Source organism: Ursus arctos, unplaced genomic scaffold, assembly GCF_023065955.2.
Source record: "Ursus arctos isolate Adak ecotype North America unplaced genomic scaffold, UrsArc2.0 scaffold_22, whole genome shotgun sequence".
Lineage (NCBI taxonomy): Eukaryota > Metazoa > Chordata > Mammalia > Carnivora > Ursidae > Ursus > Ursus arctos.
Window position 1 is genome coordinate 33427504 of NW_026622897.1, and position 19234 is coordinate 33446737.

Below are 19234 nucleotides of genomic sequence, written 5' to 3' on the forward strand. Positions count from 1 at the left end.
GATAGATATGGCCCACATAAACAAAAACTTACTGGGTCCTCAAAAATTTTTAAGAGTGTAAAAGTGATCCTAAAACCAAAAAGTTTGAGCCCTGTTGGTATAAGAGTAAACACTGTGTATACTCTGGAGCCAGACCAGCAGGGCTTGAATCCTGGTTTTTGCCCCTTAGTAATTGTGTGACTTTAGGCAAGTTATTCCCAGCGCTTTAGTCTCCGCGTCTGAGAAATGAGGATAATCCTCATAGAGTTGTGAACTCCGTGAAATCAGTGTGTGTGCATTCTTGTAGACCTAGGGAGAAACCGTATTTCTCGACAGATTCCAAGCCACCAGGCCAACGAGAAGAAAGAGATAAGGGTGGCTCTTAAGCACAGTTGCAGAATCCAGTGTGTGTGCCCTGAGTTGGATCTGGACACTGGTATCTGCTTACCCCTCCATGCTACCTTGGGCCTGCCTGTGTCATGCATTTGTGCACTGTGGGGCAATTGTCTGCCTTCTGGGTCTGCCTCTCTCACTAGCCTGCCATTTTTGGGTCCCCCCACCAGCCACTGTCTCACCCTTGGGATGCTCAGTGTCATAGATCTTGTGGAATGAATGAATGAATGACTGAATGTGTGAGTAATTCTACATTTTGCTGCTCATAAATTCCACAGACCCATGGTCTTTTGTAACGTATAGGAATGGTAAGGAAACCGTACACTGTCACAGATATCTAGGTGCTTTACAATACCATTTAAGTTCTGTGGAATGCTTTGGAATAGTCACAGTTGGGTTTGCATCTCGGCCCTAGGGCTGTGAACTGTGTGGCCCAGAGCGTGTCATTTATGTTTTTGTTGAGGTAAAGAGGAGATAAGGAGACCTGATTGTCAGAGATGTGAGGATTACCTGAGATAATGTGTGTATCTGTCCTGCTCCATAATGTTATGTTCTGTGCCTTCCTTCTGTATAAAATTAGGCAGCTGCTTATCTCACGTGACTCCGTGGCGTAGTTGTCTGTGATTTTTGAGCTTCAGATTTAGCAAGCATTTGTCATATAATATGGTAAGCATTTTCGCAGGCCTTATGTCATCATGTTGCAGTAGACATATTTTTTGTTACAATCACTTTATTGTATCTTTATAACAATAGTTTAGATGTAACTGAAATAGTCATATCCTCTGACCCGGTCATTCAGGTTAGCAATTATGAAATTTAGGAGCACTAAAATTGTTGACTTCAAATCTGAACTTATTAAAAAGTCACAAATTTACACACAGAATTCTTTACCAAAAGAGTCAGTGCAGGTTGGTTGGTTGGCTTGTTTTAGAAAGAGTCGCTGCCTTTACTTATTTATTTGGGTTCATCAGATCCATCATGTTTTGGCTTCAGATGTGATCGATTTACAAAATTTCAGTTTATCACTGCTTTTCCAGGGTGTGTGTGTTATATCAGCACTTGTACGGCAGAGAAGTACCAGCGTCCTAAACCTGACTGTGCATTCAAATCGACTGCGAAGAATTCATTTCTGGTGTGCACTTGTGGAGACCCTGTTTTATAGGTCCAATGCAGCGGCTTGGAAGTGACATTTTTAACATGTACCACGGCCGACACGGACACAGCACAGGCTTGGGATTCATCATTAAAGTGGTGACACCATGGTGAAAATAGTATGCGGCCAAATGGAAGGGTTATCCATGACGGTGCTTCATCAGTTGCCATGGTGTTCTGGTGATTGGCAGGGAGTGTGCTACTACTCCAAGCTTTTATGAAAAATAGCACAAATAAAATAGCTCTGGTTTCTTCTCTGCCTCCTATATTCAGGGAAAGCAACTTTCCCAGTACCTTTCCCCATTATCCACAAGCAAGAGCATATCATTAAAACTCCCCTCATTTTAATGTAAAAAATTAAACAGGAATAAAGTACTCAGAAATAAGTGTGCCTTATTGAGGGATTTTTGGAAGGCAGAATGGCGTTGCAAAAAGAGCTCTGATTTTGTCTGTGCTGCTGGCTATCTCTGTGCCTCTGGGCATTACTTAACCGCTGTGAGCCTAGTCTCCCTATCTACAGAATGGGAATAGGGTGGCGATAATTAAACATGATGATTTTTGTATCATCCCTTACTGGACCCTCAGTAAGTGGTAGCTCCTGCTACTATTGATTATACTCTTAATACTGGAGGGATGTTTTGTTTGTTGGGGAGCATTGGTTGCTTTAAATTATGAAGTTCATTTATAAGCCAATAGTGACTTATGACGGGAGTGAGTATAAGAAGTTCCAGTCCCCGGGAGAGATGCTGCCTGACAGACACACCGTGTCCCACAGCTGCAGTGGCTTCGAGAACAGGACACTGAGAGCCGGAGGAACCTGGGGCAGGCCAGACGTGTCTGAGCTGCTCCTCTCCTTAGTGTGGGCAAGAGAGGGAGCCTCGAGAAGCAGAGTCACGCATTCATGTTGCCATCTTGTGTCTTGGGGTTTATTTTAAGGCTTTTCATCCTGTTTTCCTTTGTTCCAAAAATATTAAGTACTTACTGTCTGCCTGCAGTGATAGAAACACATGTAAGCAATGGAGCTCACAGGCTAGTGCGTTTTTTTTTCCTCAGTGGGAACATAATGTGTGCCAGGACCACCCACAAGAATACCTTTATGATGGTCCTGAGATTGATGAAAGAGTATTTAAATTTCAGTTATTTAATTAAATACAGGCTTAGTTATTAAAACTTATCAGAGTACACAGTTCTAGAGATCTCCTGTACAGCGTAGTGCCTACAGCTAGCAATACTGTATTTTATGCTTAACACTGGCTTAGAGGGTAGAGCATATGTGAAATGTTCTTACCACACACACAAATTAATAAAGGAAGTGGGAGGGGACCTAGGTGATGGATATGTCTGTGGCCCTGATGATGGCGATGGCTTCGTGGGTGTATACTTACCCCAAACTTGTCAAGTTATACATGTTAAATATGTACATCTTTTTAAATGTCAATCACACCTTAATAAAGTTTTTTTTTTTTAACTTATCTGAAGAAAAGAATTTCTGGAGTCCAGGTACTTGTAGTTTTAGATAGGTTAAATACCAAATATATCAACATGAAATACACATTATGATATTACGTACAATATGAGTCGAGGTATTTAAGTAGCCTTTGGATTTTCTGTTGAAGTCCAAAGTTAAAAATGATTTTCTCAGGGCGCCTGGGTGGCACAGCGGTTAAGCGTCTGCCTTTGGCTCAGGGCGTGATCCCGGCGTTCTGGGATAGAGCCCCAAATCAGGCTCTTCTGCTATGAGCCTGCTTCTTCCTCTCCCACTCCCCCTGCTTGTGTTCCCTCTCTAGCTGGCTGTCTCTCTCTCTGTCGAATAAATAAATAAAACCTTTAAAAAAATGATTTTCTCTTTGTAGTTACAGTCTTTTTATTGTGGGATGCTCTCATGTACCTGTGTTGACTGTGTGATAGGTAGGACTGGACTGATTGTTTTTCTTAAGGTGAGGGACTAGGCACCCTCAGGGGTCTTCTGACTCTCTTCTTGCTCCCAGATCTGTGGAAGAAGCATGAGCCAAAGGCTGCATTTGGGGCACAGTTCCAGGACACAGGGCTCACCTGCAGGGGTTGAACGGGATGAAAGCACACCTTCTCTAAGTGAGAGCTGTGCTCCAGCTGCAGAATCCCCGTGATGTTTTTAATTCCAAAATCCCCTATAGAACCCCTGCAGGAACTGGACACTTGTATCCATGTAGACTTGTAATTAACCTGTTTTAGCACTAGATGGCTTTCTCTTGTTTTTGTGTTTTGTTTTTTGGGGGTTTTTGTTTTTTGTTTTTTTTTTTTTGGTCCCCAGTAGCTTTTACGAAGCCTTGGTCTCCTGATTAGTTTGAAAAAGACAAAATCATCTTTGAGCTAAGGTCTATAGAATTAAGAATATGTTTATATCTGGTTATTTTAAAATGTACCCTAATTCCATTAATATATATTTATTCAGTGCCCCTTATGTACTAGAAATTACCAGGTACTGTAAACATACACAGATAATTCATTGATTCAATAGATGTGTACTGAGCATTTACTATGATTTTATTTCTGCTAGAAACTGGAGATGCAAAGACGAATAAGACATTGTCCCTGCTGTTAATCAACTTATGAGTTAACAGGGAGAAAAGTATAAACCAAACATGCAGGGAGTTTAATAGTGGCATAAATATGCATGGGACATGATGGGAGCACAGACAACTAGCCTATAGACATTTGGGGGGTAGGGTGGATGACTTCGCAGAGGAAGTGGCCCTGGAGTAGAGTTACAGAAGATTTCTGGATAGTCAGCTTGAATATCTGAGCATATAGTATGTGCCCAAGGAAGAGTTTTCCAGCTCACTCGGAAAGAAAGGCCCTCCAGATGAAGGAAGCTTTGGGGGAACTCAAGTATTTCTTGAGGGTTTGTGTGAAGGGTATTTGGGGCAACAGAAGCCAGTTACTATAGTTCAGGGCAGATCGTGCTAAGTCACATAGGACGTAACATACAAACAATGCTCAGTTGTATGAGTGGGGTCAGAACAATTACTTTTTTAAAATGTAAATCTCAGAAGTTCTTGATTGTAAGCACAAAGTAACATTGGCTAACGTAAGCAACAGAGGGATTTTTTGGAAGGATATTAGGCAGCGCACAAATTGACAGGAAGGCCCAGAAAATGGGCGGGAACCGAGGTGAAAATTCACTGGGAACCCAGCCAGGGATATGCCGTTTGTCTTGTGAGGATGGGCCGCCGCCATAGCCACCACTGCTACCTCTGGACCCCTGGTAATGTTACCGCAGGTGATTTATCAACATCGTTTGTCTTTGTGTCATTTCGTCAAGATTCAGTCTTTGGATGGAATATCCAGTTGACTGAGCCCAGGTTGTCCTAGCTGCTTGAACAGAGAGGGGACCTTCCGGCTTCTGAAATGGGAGCTAGAACCTACCCCCAAGGTTTACACAATGAGTTCAGGGTTTCCGAACACCGAAAGTATTTAATTAGAGGCGATTGACTCTCAGGAATAAGGTGGGTAGCAGTTGGCAGTTGAATCACTTAATCTCAAAATTATTTTGCATTTCTGTAGTGTTATGAAAATAATGTACTAAAATTTAAAAGGCTTTTAAAAAACTCCTTTAAATACTGTATTCTGAGTCATCCTCCTCCCTACCCATACCCGAGTGACACTGAACTCTCCATTTCTTAAAGAGATGACAGGCTTTCATGACTCAGTCCCTGTGCTTCTCCTTGAACCACATTGTGTTGCTCTCTCCTCACCTCACAGCGGATTAATGTCCTCCACATTTTCCCCCATTCTGCTCACTTGTCTCTTTCTCCTTGTCATTTCAGCTCAGTCTCACCTCCCTAGTCAACAGGTAGTGATGAATTACTTCTGGGCCTCCAAAGCTTTGTGTCCCTTTAACAGAACACTTACTCTGCAGTGAAATTCGGGTAGTTGTGTGCATGTTGGTTTCCAGAGTTAGGTCATAATATCCTGAGACCAAGGATGTTCTTACTCATTTCTTGGTGTTTATAGCTCCTAGCACGGTGCCCTGTTGAACTCAATTGTTACTTTAAAGGTTAAGCATACATTCTGCATTTTGGTTCACACTGATAATATCTCAGATATTTCTAAATAAGCATTACAAAGTTAAACTTCGCACGGCTTTAAAGTTACTAATCACAGATTCCACTTTGAGAAAGTCTAAATTAAATAGCTATTAGCATATTTATTATTTTCCTTGTTTCCTACAAGGGACAGATTGGTCCAGGGATTAGAATTCATATTTGGTGCTGAGAAAAACGATATCATACAGGGGTTGGAAATCTTGGAAACCTTCCTCCCTCCCATCCGTCACCACCCCCATCTTGGGTTTCAGATAATGGTTCCTTGGGGAAAGAGCTCTTCCAGTGCGTGTAGATTCTGTGTCCTGTTTAAAACCATGTGTGTTGCAGGCAAGTGTTCTGGAGCAGGGCGCTGTCACCTGTCTATGCTTCACTCAGGTCTCAGGCTCCTGGAGTGGGAATTGGCTAGCTCAGATGAGCTGGCTTGGTCTTGCATGAGGACTTGTGAACAGACTTGCCTTTATCTGTCAGGCACTAGTCATGGGTTCTCGAGGCCGCTTCTAAACACTGTTTCTAGGGCTTCTGTCTCCCTGAGCAGAGTATTCCACTCCCCCGGAAAAGTCTCCAGATCTGCCCAAATCAGGCTTGGTTGCTTACATTTAACTTTGAGGCGGCTGGCACACTCAGCAAATTCCTTAGCCCTTTGAAAGGGAAGGTAGAAGCCCACAGAATTGTTTGTTGCTGCGTTGAAACTCTGTGTTACAAAGTTATAAGAAGTTATTCTAATCTAGACGGTGAAATCGTTTTTAAACGCATTAAGAGGTTTTGGATTGCCTGTGGCTGGCAGAGAGTTTTTGGCTTGGGCGGAATAACACCTGGGAGTTTTCTGCAGTTAGAGGAGGGTTTGAGGAATGGGCCCCTGGCCTGCTTCTCAAAGCACCCCTGACAGGCCAGAGGGTGGTGGTGTGCAAATGCTCTCTCATCCTAGGGAACAGAAAAGTGCAAGGAATCATTGGGAGCTCCAGACTTGGGGAAAGGAGTGTGAAGCCAGGGGATGGCATTCCCAGCTGGAACATGGAAAATGGGGTGACATGTTCACGGGACACGAGGAGGCCAAGTAGACCACCAAGGCTGTTGACAGCAGAGGAGGGGCCTGGTAGTAGGCAGTCTTGAAAACCAAACATAATTTGAACTTGAAGCTATAGTTTAAACAGTGACATGCAAGCAAGTGGCATGCTAGAAGGATTTAAGGACAGGAGGTTTCCCAGCTCTGTGAGTGCTGGGTGATAGTCGGGTGACAGTTGGAATGTCTTCCAGCGTCCAGACATAAAGGACACTTGTGAGTCTGTTCTATTATCTTCTTTACAGACGCAAGATTTGATCTTAGGGCAGTAACTAGTTATGGTGGAGGTGAAGCAGATGGGGTCACCAGGGTTCTTCTGCCTCTTGCCTACCCTAGAAAACTCACTTCATTTTACCTGAATTCATTTTTCCTTCAACAGTGAGGCCCTTTGTTATTGCTATATTGAGTAAGGAAAAAAAAAGTCTAGTTCAGGGTCGCATTACCTAAAGGCCTCGGGACAGTTACAAAGAAAGTAATAGCATAAAACCATAGTGGGAAGGAAGCTTTCAGTGCTTTAGAAATAAGCCAAAAGCAGTCACGCTCGTAGAGAGCAGCAAAGGATTCTTCATGTTGACACAGACATGCAGATTTGGTAAAGAAGAAGGGGACCATTCTTGGTGAGATGAATCAAAGTCAAGACGAGGCAGAACTGTTGACCCTTCCAACCAGAATCCCAGAACCTAACCCTTTGTTGAGTGTGGCACGAACAGATACCTGGCCCTCCTTCAGGAGCCCTAGGAGCTGCACGCGCCCCAGCCCAGAGGGAGACCCTATAGAGCGCTGACTCCTTTACACTGGCCTTAGCTTGTTTTCCATTGCTTTTGCCACTTTCCCCATGTAGACTAAAGCTGTGACTGGTTATTCTGGGACAAGGATTGGTTTGAAAGAAGCAGGTGACTGCAAGTGAATAAGTCAGGAGGACCTTATGTGGAAATAGTCTTTTCAAAGCCCCTGGGGCAACTACATGGACATATAACACACCACTGAGCCTGCAGAATCCTTGATTGGCTGTGCATTGTCCTAAAACCACACTGTTCCTGAGCCCCTCGGCGGGAGCCAGGCCTTGCAGGGGCTTACTGGGTGAGAGTGGTATCTGGGAGTGTCCCTGGGTTCCTCCAGCTTTGCTCCTGGGTAGGAGAATGCTAACAAAGCCCACAGCATTCCCCCTCATATGTTGTCATATGTCACATGTTTCCTTCTAGTTTCTCATGTCAGATAGCCTTGACCCTGTGGGGTGGATCATGTACCCTGCATTCGCATAAGATAAGAGACTCAATTTGTGCTCTAGGAGTTCCTTGTGAAGATTCTGTACTACAGTAGGAAGGGAAGGATTATGCACCTGTGGGATTAAGGGCGAGGCCTCTCTTTCATTTTTGCCATATAGCCCAGGAATCTGAGGCAGCAGACCCAGTGACACACATTCTTGTCATTTTACCTTGCCCACAGATGAGGAAGCTACAAAGAGCATGATTCCTGTAGGGCGTGTCAGTGCTGGGAGAGTTCCCTTGGTTCACTTGGCTTAGTGGAGCGATGATACCAGGCCTGCCTATCTGCAAGGTCCATATGGTCATCTGCTGGACTGTTTCTTCAGCTCCAAGGAGTAGGGGCAGCAGTGGGAACATGACTCTCCCGGGAATGTGTGGGACACTCAAGTGTACAAAAAAAGAAGTCTTGAATGATTGTTGATATGTGGTTGGACATCCTGTCCCTCGGTCTGCTGGTGTGTGAGAAGTGCTTTCACAATATTGAGGCCTGTAGACAAAATGGTGAAAGGCGGCGTAACCCTGGTGCCCTCTCTGCTGATGGGGGGACATCAAGGCGCTTTCAAGGATTGCTCTCCGTATGTTCTGTGGCCTGGAGCCCTTGAACCTGCTTTTCTTTGGCAGACCATTGGATAAGGTGTGGAAACTCAATTTGTACCAGGGTTGTTGTTACTCGTTCTTGGGCTGCGCAAGGATAGAAACGAGGCTGGACGCCAAAATCAAAGGCACACGCGAGGCTTTACCGGGTTTGCCCCTGGAGCCTAAGGGAGACTCAGCACTAACAAAGAGGCGTTAGACTGGCCTGCCAGAACAGAAGGGAGGCCCTGCTACTATAACGTTCCCCCTCAGGTTCCCATGCAGGTTTAGTATGCTCATGAGGGGGCGGGGAAAAGGGCTTCATCTTGATTGGTTGGAAGGGCCTTGTCCTGATTGGTTGATATTGGCCGGCAATTCAGGCCGCTCATTGGTGCTTTTTGGAGCCAGGGTCCTCTGTTTTAAGTCCAAAGCTTGTATGTGGGGCTAAATCTTGGTTCTGCTCTCTAGGAGAAGCGATTTGACAGTAACACCCAACAAAAAGCGCCCCAAGTATGTAATGTTTTTCACTTGAGGCTTGTTCCCATGGTCCCTAACTGTCTCACTGTAGTGATGAGAATGGCTAATGTAGAGGTTCTTAACTAGGTTCTATACCGAAAGCATATATTTATACATACACACACCCCCTACACATTCTTTTATATGCATATGCATATGCATATATATTAAAAAATATATATATAAATATATATATATATAAAATATATATATATACCCTTAATTAGGCCTCTGTTTCATTAACAGATTGCTCTCCGTTCTCACATAAAATTTTGAGTCGTGTGACTAATGGTGTCACCCAAAGTTGTCATATGCTTGCACATGCCATTCCTGAGCCAGATCCACTATGAGAAAACACCACTCTCTCTTTTTTTAATTTATCAGAGGGGGAGCAGCAGGCAGAGGGAGAAGCAGGCTCCCTGCTGAGCAAGGAGCCCAATGCGGGACTCTATCCCAGGACTCTGGGATGACCTGAGCCAAAGGCAGACGCTTAACAGACTGAGCCACCCAGGTGTCCCCACCACTCTCTCTTTTATTGAAATGTGTGGGTCCTCAACTCCTCTCTCACGCTGATTTGATGGGGGTGGGGCTGAGGGTACAGAAAGGTGTTTTTATGTTTGGGGATTTTGGCCTGGGTGCACTGTTCTCCCTCCAGCTTAGGGCTTCCCAGCTTTGGCTGAACACTGGAATCACTTGAGGAGCTCTATAAAAATACAGGTACCTGGGCCCTGTCCCCAGAGATTCCAATTGAAGTGGTATGGAGGAAGCTTGGGTATTAGGATTTTGTTTTTTATTTATTTATTTTTTAAAGATTTTATTTATTTGACACAGAGAGAGTGTGAGAGAGCACTAGCAGGGGGAAGGGCAGAGGGAGAGGGAGAAGCAGGCTCCCTGCTGAGCAGGGAGCCCCGACCAGGACTCGATCCTAGGACTTGGGGATCATGACCTGAGCCGAAGGCAGATGCCTAACTGACTGAGCCACCCAGGCGCCCCAGGTATTAGGATTTTAAAAGTTCCTTGGTGACTGTAATGTGCTGCAAACATTGAACCTCGCACTTCTTTAATTTCGCACCAACAGTTCCACGTGCTGAAGTAGAAGCCAGGTCAGGATTTGCCTTAGGATTCAGGCCATCCATGATTCCTAATTTTAGCCTGAGACACTTAGATTTATAGATGTAGAAGGTGAGGCCCAGAAAGGAGTGAGTTTCTTCCAGGATACTTCTTGCAGATGGGCCAAAAAGAGAACCCTACAGATACTGTCATAGGCATTGAAACTGCAATTTTAGACTGATCTCCATATAATATGTCATTCAGGTTTGGTTTATATTCATCTTTAAGATGAGAGACACTACTATATTATTTAGCTTAACTTTGTAAGATAAATATTCTATTTTTTCTCTCTAGTCCACACGTGCCTATGATAGATGTGAGCAAACATGCAAATATTACTTCATGTTTTGAGGTAAAGAAACTGAGGAGGCTGATGAGTAAACCCTCATCTATGACCTCAGAATAAAATTAGGTACTGCTAGCTTTGGCCTTGTGGGAAACGAGCAGACAAAAAAAAAACCTACCAAGAAATTTCAAATGACTTTCATTAGTTTGAAGTTAGAGCTGAGAAACATTTGGGATGCCTGGGTGGCTCAGTTGGTTAAGCATCTTCCTTCAGCTCAGGTCATGATCCCAGGGTCCCGGATTTGAGCCCCTGTCGTTGTGGGGCTCCCCGCTAAGCAAGTTTCAATGTTTCTCCCTCTCCCTCTGCCCCTCCCCCCTGCTTGTGTGCGCTCTCTCTCTCTCAAATAAATACATAAAATTTTAGAGCTGAGAAACATTTTTGTTCTAATGGAATTATCATTTGGTCAAGGATTTTAATTTAAAAAAAAAAAGCATGATTTTTTTCCCCAGAGTGAACGAAGCTACTTTGGCCAAAAAAGAGCCTTACGTGTGGAGCCCAAGCAGAGAAGGCGCGGAGAGGGCAGAGGGCCTGGCCCACGCTGCTAGGCGTTCCCATGATGTTGCATATGCATGTCAGTGTTATTGTCGTGGTATCTCACGTTCAGTGCCTGTAGGGTTGTATACTATGTCACGTTTAATTGGAACAGAAAGCACACTCCAGTTTGTGCGTGAAGCAGATAAACTGCAGCTGAAAGGCCAGTGCTGGGCAGAGAGCCAGAGCCCATGACCCTGGCTTACACTGCCACATGGGGCTCCAGAATCCTTGAGTGGGGCTGCGTGCTCTGTCCTGGGCTGGGATGTGCTCTTGCTCACACGTGCTCTGGCAGCACGGCCAAGCCCTCTCTGTGTCTTTTATGTATTCGGTGACACAGCTGCTCTTCCCATTTTAGTATCCTTTTCTGGCCTCCCCACCTCTGTCCTTTCTGTACCCCATCTTGACCATCAAGAGGGCTTGATTTCTGTCGGCGCCGCTGCTGGTGCCTGTGGAACTGGGTTGTGTGAAAGTATCATGACTTCACTCAGTGTGTCCTGAAGGTTGTTATTTTGACCTCATGGGTCATTTTGGTGGGTGGCTGGACTTGTGATAATTCTGAATGGTAACTTTGGAATTTTATGAATCAAAAAGACAGCTCTGAGTTGAATGTGGAGAGAATGCCTCGTGGGCTTTCATGAGTCACAGAGGAAGGAGGGAGAGGAGGACTTCATTGGCACTAATAGGCATTTTGCTTCTTCCCAGGTCCCCCTCCTGTTTGTTACAGCCCCGGTAGTCCTGCCCCAATTCTAGAAGACCCCAACTACTTTTTTCCAGACTTCCAGCTCTATTCTGGGAGGCGTGAACCATCTGCTTTGACGGTGGAGGCAAACGGTAGTAGCATCAGGGAAAAAGTTGGTAAGTCCTCTAACTGGCATTTGGGTTGGAAAAACAAGATGATCATATGTTTCTGATTTTTAGCCTTTTTGAGTAATTTTTTCTCTATCCTTTTTTTTTTTTTTTTTAAATCAGCCAGTTGTATTATTGATCGTCTCTTTATCGGTAGGTGCCTTATTTTTAAAGTTTGTGCTATGGTGTCAGTAGACTATTTTACAATAATATGTGACTCTCTCAACACACAGAGTTCTTATGTAGGAACTTGAGAGTTATGCCATTTATTCCCTAATTTTTCTCTAAGTCCTAAATACTTTTATGTACTCTTTCCCAGAACATTTTCTTCTTCTTTGCTTTCACTTTTCATCTCTTTTTGCAAATAATTGAGAACTTTGGAAGAAATTCAAAACTATAGTAGGCAGGGAGCTGCCTCCTTTGTGAAAACTTATTGCCTATTTTTGAGGGCTTTTGAGATTGGTAAAACTGGCAAGGAATCTTTAAAACCACTGGAGCAGGGCAGGGGGGGTGTCCTGGGTGGCTCAGTAGGTTGAGCATCTGCCTTCGGCTTGGGTCGTGATCCCAGGGTCCTGGGATTGAACCCCAAATCTGGCTCCCTGCTCTCTCTCCCTCTACTGCTCCCTCTGCTTGTGCTCTCACTTTCTCTCCCGCTTTCTGTCAAATAAATAAATAAAATCTTAAAACAAAACAGAACACTGTAGGGAAGGATCTCCTGCTTCTTGGCAAATATGCTTATGAAAAGGGAATTCAGTAGTTTTCATGCTTGATGAGATCCCATTCCTTCTATTTTTCATCCCCCCAAAATAATTTTCTTTTGGAAATACGTTTTTTTATTTGAATTTTTACTCAAGTTGTTCACTATGTTTATTTTTATTTGAATTTGCTTGTGCCACAAGCCTTTCAGAGCAGTTATCCTGAGGGTGGGGCCTGTGTTCTCTTTACCTTCTACCCCCAGCACCTGTCAGAATGCCTGGAAGTAACTGGCTGGTGGGGAAGATTTGCACAGTGAGGGTGTGGCCCACTTCAGCCCACACTGATCTCTCTTTCCTTGGGTTTTTCATTGCTTATTACAGTTCTTTGGCAATTCATCTTACATGGACTTCCAATAACCTGTTTTTCATATTTGAAATTTTTTATTGCTGCGTTTTGGGTTTATATCTTTGGTACAGTATACATTCTTGGAAGGTAGGGAGTAAGTTTGAATTTACTGCACATGCAGTCTTATGGAGCAGATATGGAATCTGCCCATTTTACAGAAGAGAGAGATTCGGAGAAGCCAAATAACTTGCCTGAGGTCTCAGAGGTGTGATTTGGGGGACGGTGGGGGGGAGGGGGACGAGACAGAGCAGTATGATCAGAGTTGAGCTTCAGGACCCAGTCTGTAAAGTTCTTAAATTTGCTGGACAATTATTTTCTGAATGCCTTCTGTGTATCAGGGTTGTGATCTAGGCACTGGAGATACAGCAAGTGAAGATAGCAGGTAAAACTCTGCCCTCTAGTTCTCGAATTCTAGTAGAAGAGGACAGGTCATATATGCAGTGTGGATTGAAAGAAGAGGCCAGAGGCAAGAGATGGTAGGAGGCTGTTCGGGACCTCTAGGCAAGTGGTAGGGAGAGCTGGAACCCAGGAAGTGGCTGAGGGCATGGAAGATAGGGTTGGGGTCTTTTGCTATCGCAAGGGTACTAAAAATGTTGTCTAGTGTCACCTTTTCTCATATTTTAATACCAAAAAGAGTAAGAGGGATGTAATCCTTCACAGCCCTTGCCAAAAAAAGATAGGCATGCACCTAATGACAAGTGTCTGTGTATATACACGTGTATACGGGCAATATACATATATTTATATATCTTGTAAGCATATCACAGCACCTTTATTTTTCCTCATTTCATTGTGGACTGAGAAAAACTAGCTTGGCAGTTGATCAAATGTGGGGAGAAAAGGAGACAAAGGGCCAAAAGTGCATCTGAAATTTCTATCTGGATGGCTCACATGATTAGGATGCCACTTATAGAAAACACAAACAAAAAGGCAACCTTGGGAAAGAAAGATGGTTTGGGTGGAGAAGAGGTATTCTATACGTGTAAATGGAAACATAGAGCCATCATTGCCTGGAGTTGTAGAAGTGAGGCTGCCTGGCTGTGATCTAGTTCAGTTCCCTCATTTACCCACGAGGAGATTGAGTTCAGAGAGAGTAAGTGATTTGCTCAAGGTCACACCTGTAGTAGGTGCTAGATTTTTTTACTATCCTAATGCTATATAATTTCCTCAGTACACTACTTACTAGTATTGTTGTGAAATGGATAAATTTTATACTTCATAGCACTCGCGTAGAAATTCCTTGACTGGTTAAATGTTTGATCCCCCATTACGTGCAGACACTGGGCTGTGCACTAGTGAGATCCAGATGAGTTGGCGTGATCCTTGCCTTTAAGAAGTTGAGAGTCTTGTGTAAATAAATCGTTCCTATCTCCTGAGATAATTGCTCTAATGGTGATCTATACAAATGGAGTGGGAGCTTAGGAGGGGCTCAAGCCTGTTGGGCTGCAGGGGGACAAGTTATACTCTAGAGGTAGCCAAGGAGCTCTCACCTGAAGCATGTCTAGGAATGCCCCAAGATGGCATGGTGAGATGCATCTGTCTCGGCAGAGGGAAGAATGTGAGTAAAGGCGTAGAGGTGCACGAGAACTGGCACGTCTGGGAGCTGTATGGTCTTAGGTGCTGCTGCACTTACATGCCAAGGGGTGGCCAAGGAGGGGAGGTGGTAGTGGTGGCCTGAAATGTTGCTGGATCAGGTAACACAGTACCTGCTGGGTCCTAGGGTAGAATGTCAGTTTCATCTTGTAATTAACTATTGAGGAATTTTGTGCAGAGGAGTGATATGGTTAGGTTTTCCTACTTGAACACTCTTTCAGGGTAATGTGGAAGATAGGTTGAGGTCTACGGGGTGGGTTTGGAGGTGGGAACGAGACTAGTGTCAGAAAAATAGATAAGAAGGGTGCTGGAATTGTCTGGGTATGAGACACCAAGGGCTTTGCAGTGTTGTGGAATGAACACAGATTTTGCTGTAGATGAGTCAGATCCCGACTCTGGCTCCTCCTACCTCTGTGACCTCTGTCATTTGCCTTTTCTGAACCTCTCTCCTCATCTGTGAGATAGGAGAAATAAATATCTGTCTCATATGATTGTATGTGCCTCCTACGATTATATGCGGGATAAACGAAAGAACATATGGAGAGAATTCAGCACAATACCTGATGCATCATATGCACTTCTAAAATGGTTCTTGAGGTTCTATTGTGGTTATCAGTGATAAACTGGGAGATTGGGAGGGAATGAAGACGGTTGGGGGAGGTGTTTAGGAGATGGAGTTGGCAGGCTGACACTGGATGTTCGGGGTAAGGGAACAGAAGGAACTTTGGAAAACTCCCAGGTTTCTGGCTTGGCAAGGAGTAGATTAGGCAGGGCTATGGGGTTTGGTAGGGGTGAGGAAAACATGTTGAGTGAGGAGAACCAATGGGCCATCTGCTGGTGGTGGTAGATGGATCAGTAGTCGAAGACAGGTGGCCGGTGTGATGGCCCAGAAGGTTCTGTTGAGTGAGGGTGGGAGAGCTTTCAGGGCAGAGCTGTGGGAAACACCAGAATTTAAGGGGCAGGTGGAGAAAAGGGAGCCAGAGAAGAAGTGCACAGAGAGGCAGGAGCCAGAAGCAGGGCAGGGGTTGGGGGTAGGAGACCTGGATCCTGAGTCAGGAGAGCATTTCAGGAAGTAGATGATCACCATGCCAAATGCTTCAGAGAGGTGAGGTGTATAATATGGGAGGTGGAATATTCTCATTGGGCTTGGTTGCTGATCAGAGCTGTAGGGAGGGTGATGAATGGGGCATTTGGAAAGCGGGGACAGGGAGTATAAACTGCTTACTGAGGACAATCAGAAGAGAATGGAAGGACGGATACATAGTGGCAGTTAGAGGTACGTGGGTAGGGCCAAAAAAAGGGATTCCTTTTTGTTTGATCTTGATTTTTTGCTTCCATTTTTTTTTCAAGATTTTATTTGTCAGAGAGAGAGCATACGCACAAGCAGGGGAGCGGTAGGCAGAGGGAGAGGAAGAAGCAAGCTCCTCCTGAGCAGGCAGGCTGATGCTGGACTCAGTCCCAGGACCCTGGGATCATGCTCTGAGCCCAACACAGGCTCTTGATGGACTAAGCACCCAGGTGTCCTATGCTTCCGTTTTTGTTTTTGTTTTAAGATGGGAAAGACTTGGCATGTTTATATGAGGAAGGGAAGGGGCCAGCAGGGAGTTTAAAGGAAGGGGAGGGGGTGAAGGAAAGAGTAAGGTCCAGGAGGAAGCAGGAGGTGAAGGAATGGAGAGTAGTAGAGATGCTGTGAATGGGAGAAATACTTCCCCGAGAAAGTACAGGGTATACGGAGGTGGTGGTGTATTTGAAATGTTGTCTTTAAAGGCTAGCAGGCAGCTGGGTGGCTCAGTTGGTTAAGCGTCTGCCTTCGGCTCAGGTGATGATCCTAGAGTCCTGGATCGAGCCCCTGCATCAGGCTCGATGCTCATTGGGGAGCCTGCTTCTCCCTCTCTCTCTGCTCCTCTCCCTACTCATGCTCTCTCTCAAAAAAATAAATTAAAAAATCTTTAAAAAAATTAAAAGAATAAAGGCTACTGTAGCTACCATGTTAATTACCATGTAGATACAGACCTGTATCCCTGTGGTGCATCCTGATACCCTTTTCCCTCTGTTTGCCTTCTAGTTGAGGACCCCCTGTGTCACTTCCAGCCCCCGAGCCTCCTGAGGACCTCAGAGGTGGAAATGAGAGGTTCCGAGGATGCGGCAGCTGGGACAGTGTTACAGCGGCTGATCCAGGAACAACTGCGGTATGGCACCCCGACCGAGAACATGAACTTGCTGGCCATTCAGCACCAGGCCACAGGGAGTGCAGGACCCACCCACCCCACGAACAGCTTTTCTTCCACGGAAAACCTCGCCCAAGAAGACCCACCAATGGTCTACCAGTCGGCACGCCAGGAACCGCAGGGTCAAGAACACCAGGTGGACAATACGGTGATGGAGAAACAGGTGCGGTCCACGCAGCCTCAGCAGAACAACGAGGAGCTGCCCACTTACGAGGAGGCCAAGGCGCAGTCCCAGTTCTTCCGGGGGCAGCAGCAGCAGCAACAGCAGCAGCAGGGGGCTGTCGGCCATGGTTACTACATGGCCGGGGGCAGCAGTCAGAAGGCCCGGACTGAGGGGAGGCCCACGGTGAACCGTGCCAACAGCGGACAGGCGCATAAGGACGAGGCGCTAAAAGAACTCAAGCAGGGCCACGTCCGCTCTCTCAGTGAGAGGATCATGCAGCTGTCATTGGAGAGGAATGGTGCTAAGCAACACCTCCCTGGCTCAGGGAATGGAAAGGGGTTCAAGGCAGGAGGGGGACCCTCCCCAGCCCAGCCTGCAGGTAAAGTGCTGGACCCCCGGGGTCCTCCTCCTGAGTACCCCTATAAGACCAAGCAGATGATGTCCCCCGTCAGCAAGACCCAGGAGCATGGACTTTTCTACAGCGACCAGCACCCCGGGATGCTGCATGAGATGGTCAAGCCTTATCCTGCTCCTCAGCCCGCGAGAACGGAAGTGGCCGTCCTGCGGTACCAGCCGCCCCCAGAGTATGGGGTAACAAGGTGATTATCTATCAAGCCCGCAGGTCTAACCTGGCTTTTCGAAATTCAGCGACCATATTCTCAGCACTTGTTATTTTCAAGGCGTGTTGGGTTTTTGCCATTGGGTTTTTTTTCTTGTGCATGATATTTAATAAGCCACTTCTGGGCCAGAATACGTAGAGTGAAACAGAACAGAGATCAATGGAGGATTTTCTCCAAATGTAACAGAAGGCAATTGGGGATTTATGAGTTTAGGGGAGGAGCCTCAGTCATTGGACGTCCTTGGCAGCTCTGCCTCATGGCTAGGCAAAGCAGCAATTTTCCTGGCTGGCTCTTGGAGAGCGTCCAGACTCCTGGAGCATATTATTACCGTGGGGTTTTATGGAGCCTTTCTGCATTGTAGATTTGAAAGGAAAATGTAGTCTGAATGCTAGAACAGAGGAGTTAAAGGGGCCATAGAAATCTTATAGTCTCACCTCCGTACTGAACAGATGAGACACTGAAGCCTGGCGAGACTCCTACATTTCCACAGTCCACCACTCTGAGGCTGCTGGAACTAGATCTAGTGTCCTGACTGTCAAAATCTCTTCCCTCGATTGCCCGAATTCTAATCCCTCTTCCGATGATGGTTGGATTCAGCAACACTTACCGAGCGTCTACTCTGTGCGGCCTTGTATCAGGTTCAGAGATAAAGAAGGGCTCCCTGCCCTCAAGGTCCTTATGGCGCTGTCCTGGGGGACCAGCACCTGAGCCCGTGACTGCTCTGTAGTGTGCTGTTTGAAGACGGTACTCAGAGTGCTCAGAACCAGAGAGATCGTATGACTCACAAGCAGAGGTACTGGGGAGAGCCCCACAGAGGAGTTGACATTCCCGGTTGTGTCTGGAAGGACCAGTAAGAGCTGTTGGGGAAAACAAGGGAAGAGATTGGGTTGCGGGCTGCACTATGCAGGGGGAATGCCTCTGGTTTGATCTGGAAGGCACCGAGGTACCACAGGTAGGTTAGGGAGTGGCCAGCAGTGGCAGAGATGTGTTAGAACAGGGATCAGAGACCAGAGGTGAAGGTCTTTGGGAGTTCTACTATGGAGTTTGGAATTTAGCCATAAGCAATTGGGAAAGCCAGTGTTTTCAAGGAAAGAGTCTGTTGGTGTTTATTAGGCTGACTTCAGTGGCAGTCAAGGATGGATCAGAGGAACAGGACCAGAGGCTATGAGGACCTTCAGGGACAATTTCAGTAGTCCAGCTAAGAATTGGTGAGCACGGCCTAAGTTGGAGGCCGGAAGTGCAGGGGAGCGTTATGTGCTGTGAGAGGCAGAGAAGTAACATTGACAGGATTTAATGCCTGATTAGATACGGAAGTTGAGAAATAGTAGGGCAGGTGGAAATCAAGCTCTCAAGAGAAAAATTGGGTCTGAAGGTACAAATTTGGGAGTTTACCAGCATTTCGATGTGGCTGAGCTTCTTGGGGAGAGCGTGGAGCAGGAAAAGAGAAGGCAGGTGACCACTGCCTATTATTGGCTGTGTCTTCACTCTCACAAAGGGCCTTGTTTGTCTGTTTCTGAATCAGATGGGTTGAGTTTTCCCTGGGTGACCCCAGCAGCTGTGTGCAGGGCATACCTTGGCTGTACATCTTCTGGAAAGGCAGTGATTGGGCCTTGGCAGAGGGAGAGAGCTGGCTGACCTGCCCTTTACTTCCCAGCTGCTGACACATTTCC

At 45.8% G+C, this 19234-nt stretch overlaps 1 protein-coding gene across 10 annotated transcripts in view; it reads left to right on the top strand.

Moving 5' to 3' along the window:
- The window catches only part of AMOTL1 (angiomotin like 1), a 146725-nt gene that overhangs the window by 66491 nt on the left and 61000 nt on the right, over window positions 1-19234 (top strand). For 6 of the 10 annotated variants that reach the window (XM_048217174.2, XM_044386505.3, XM_044386504.3 and 3 more), the window contains 2 exons: window positions 11716-11868; window positions 16619-17543. In XM_048217174.2, the coding sequence (XP_048073131.1) occupies window positions 11716-11868; window positions 16619-17543 (1078 nt within the window). The remainder of the gene's footprint in view (window positions 1-11715; window positions 11869-16618; window positions 17544-19234) is intronic. The other 4 variants (XM_048217175.2, XM_057316622.1, XM_044386507.3 and 1 more) reach the window with 1 other exon arrangement.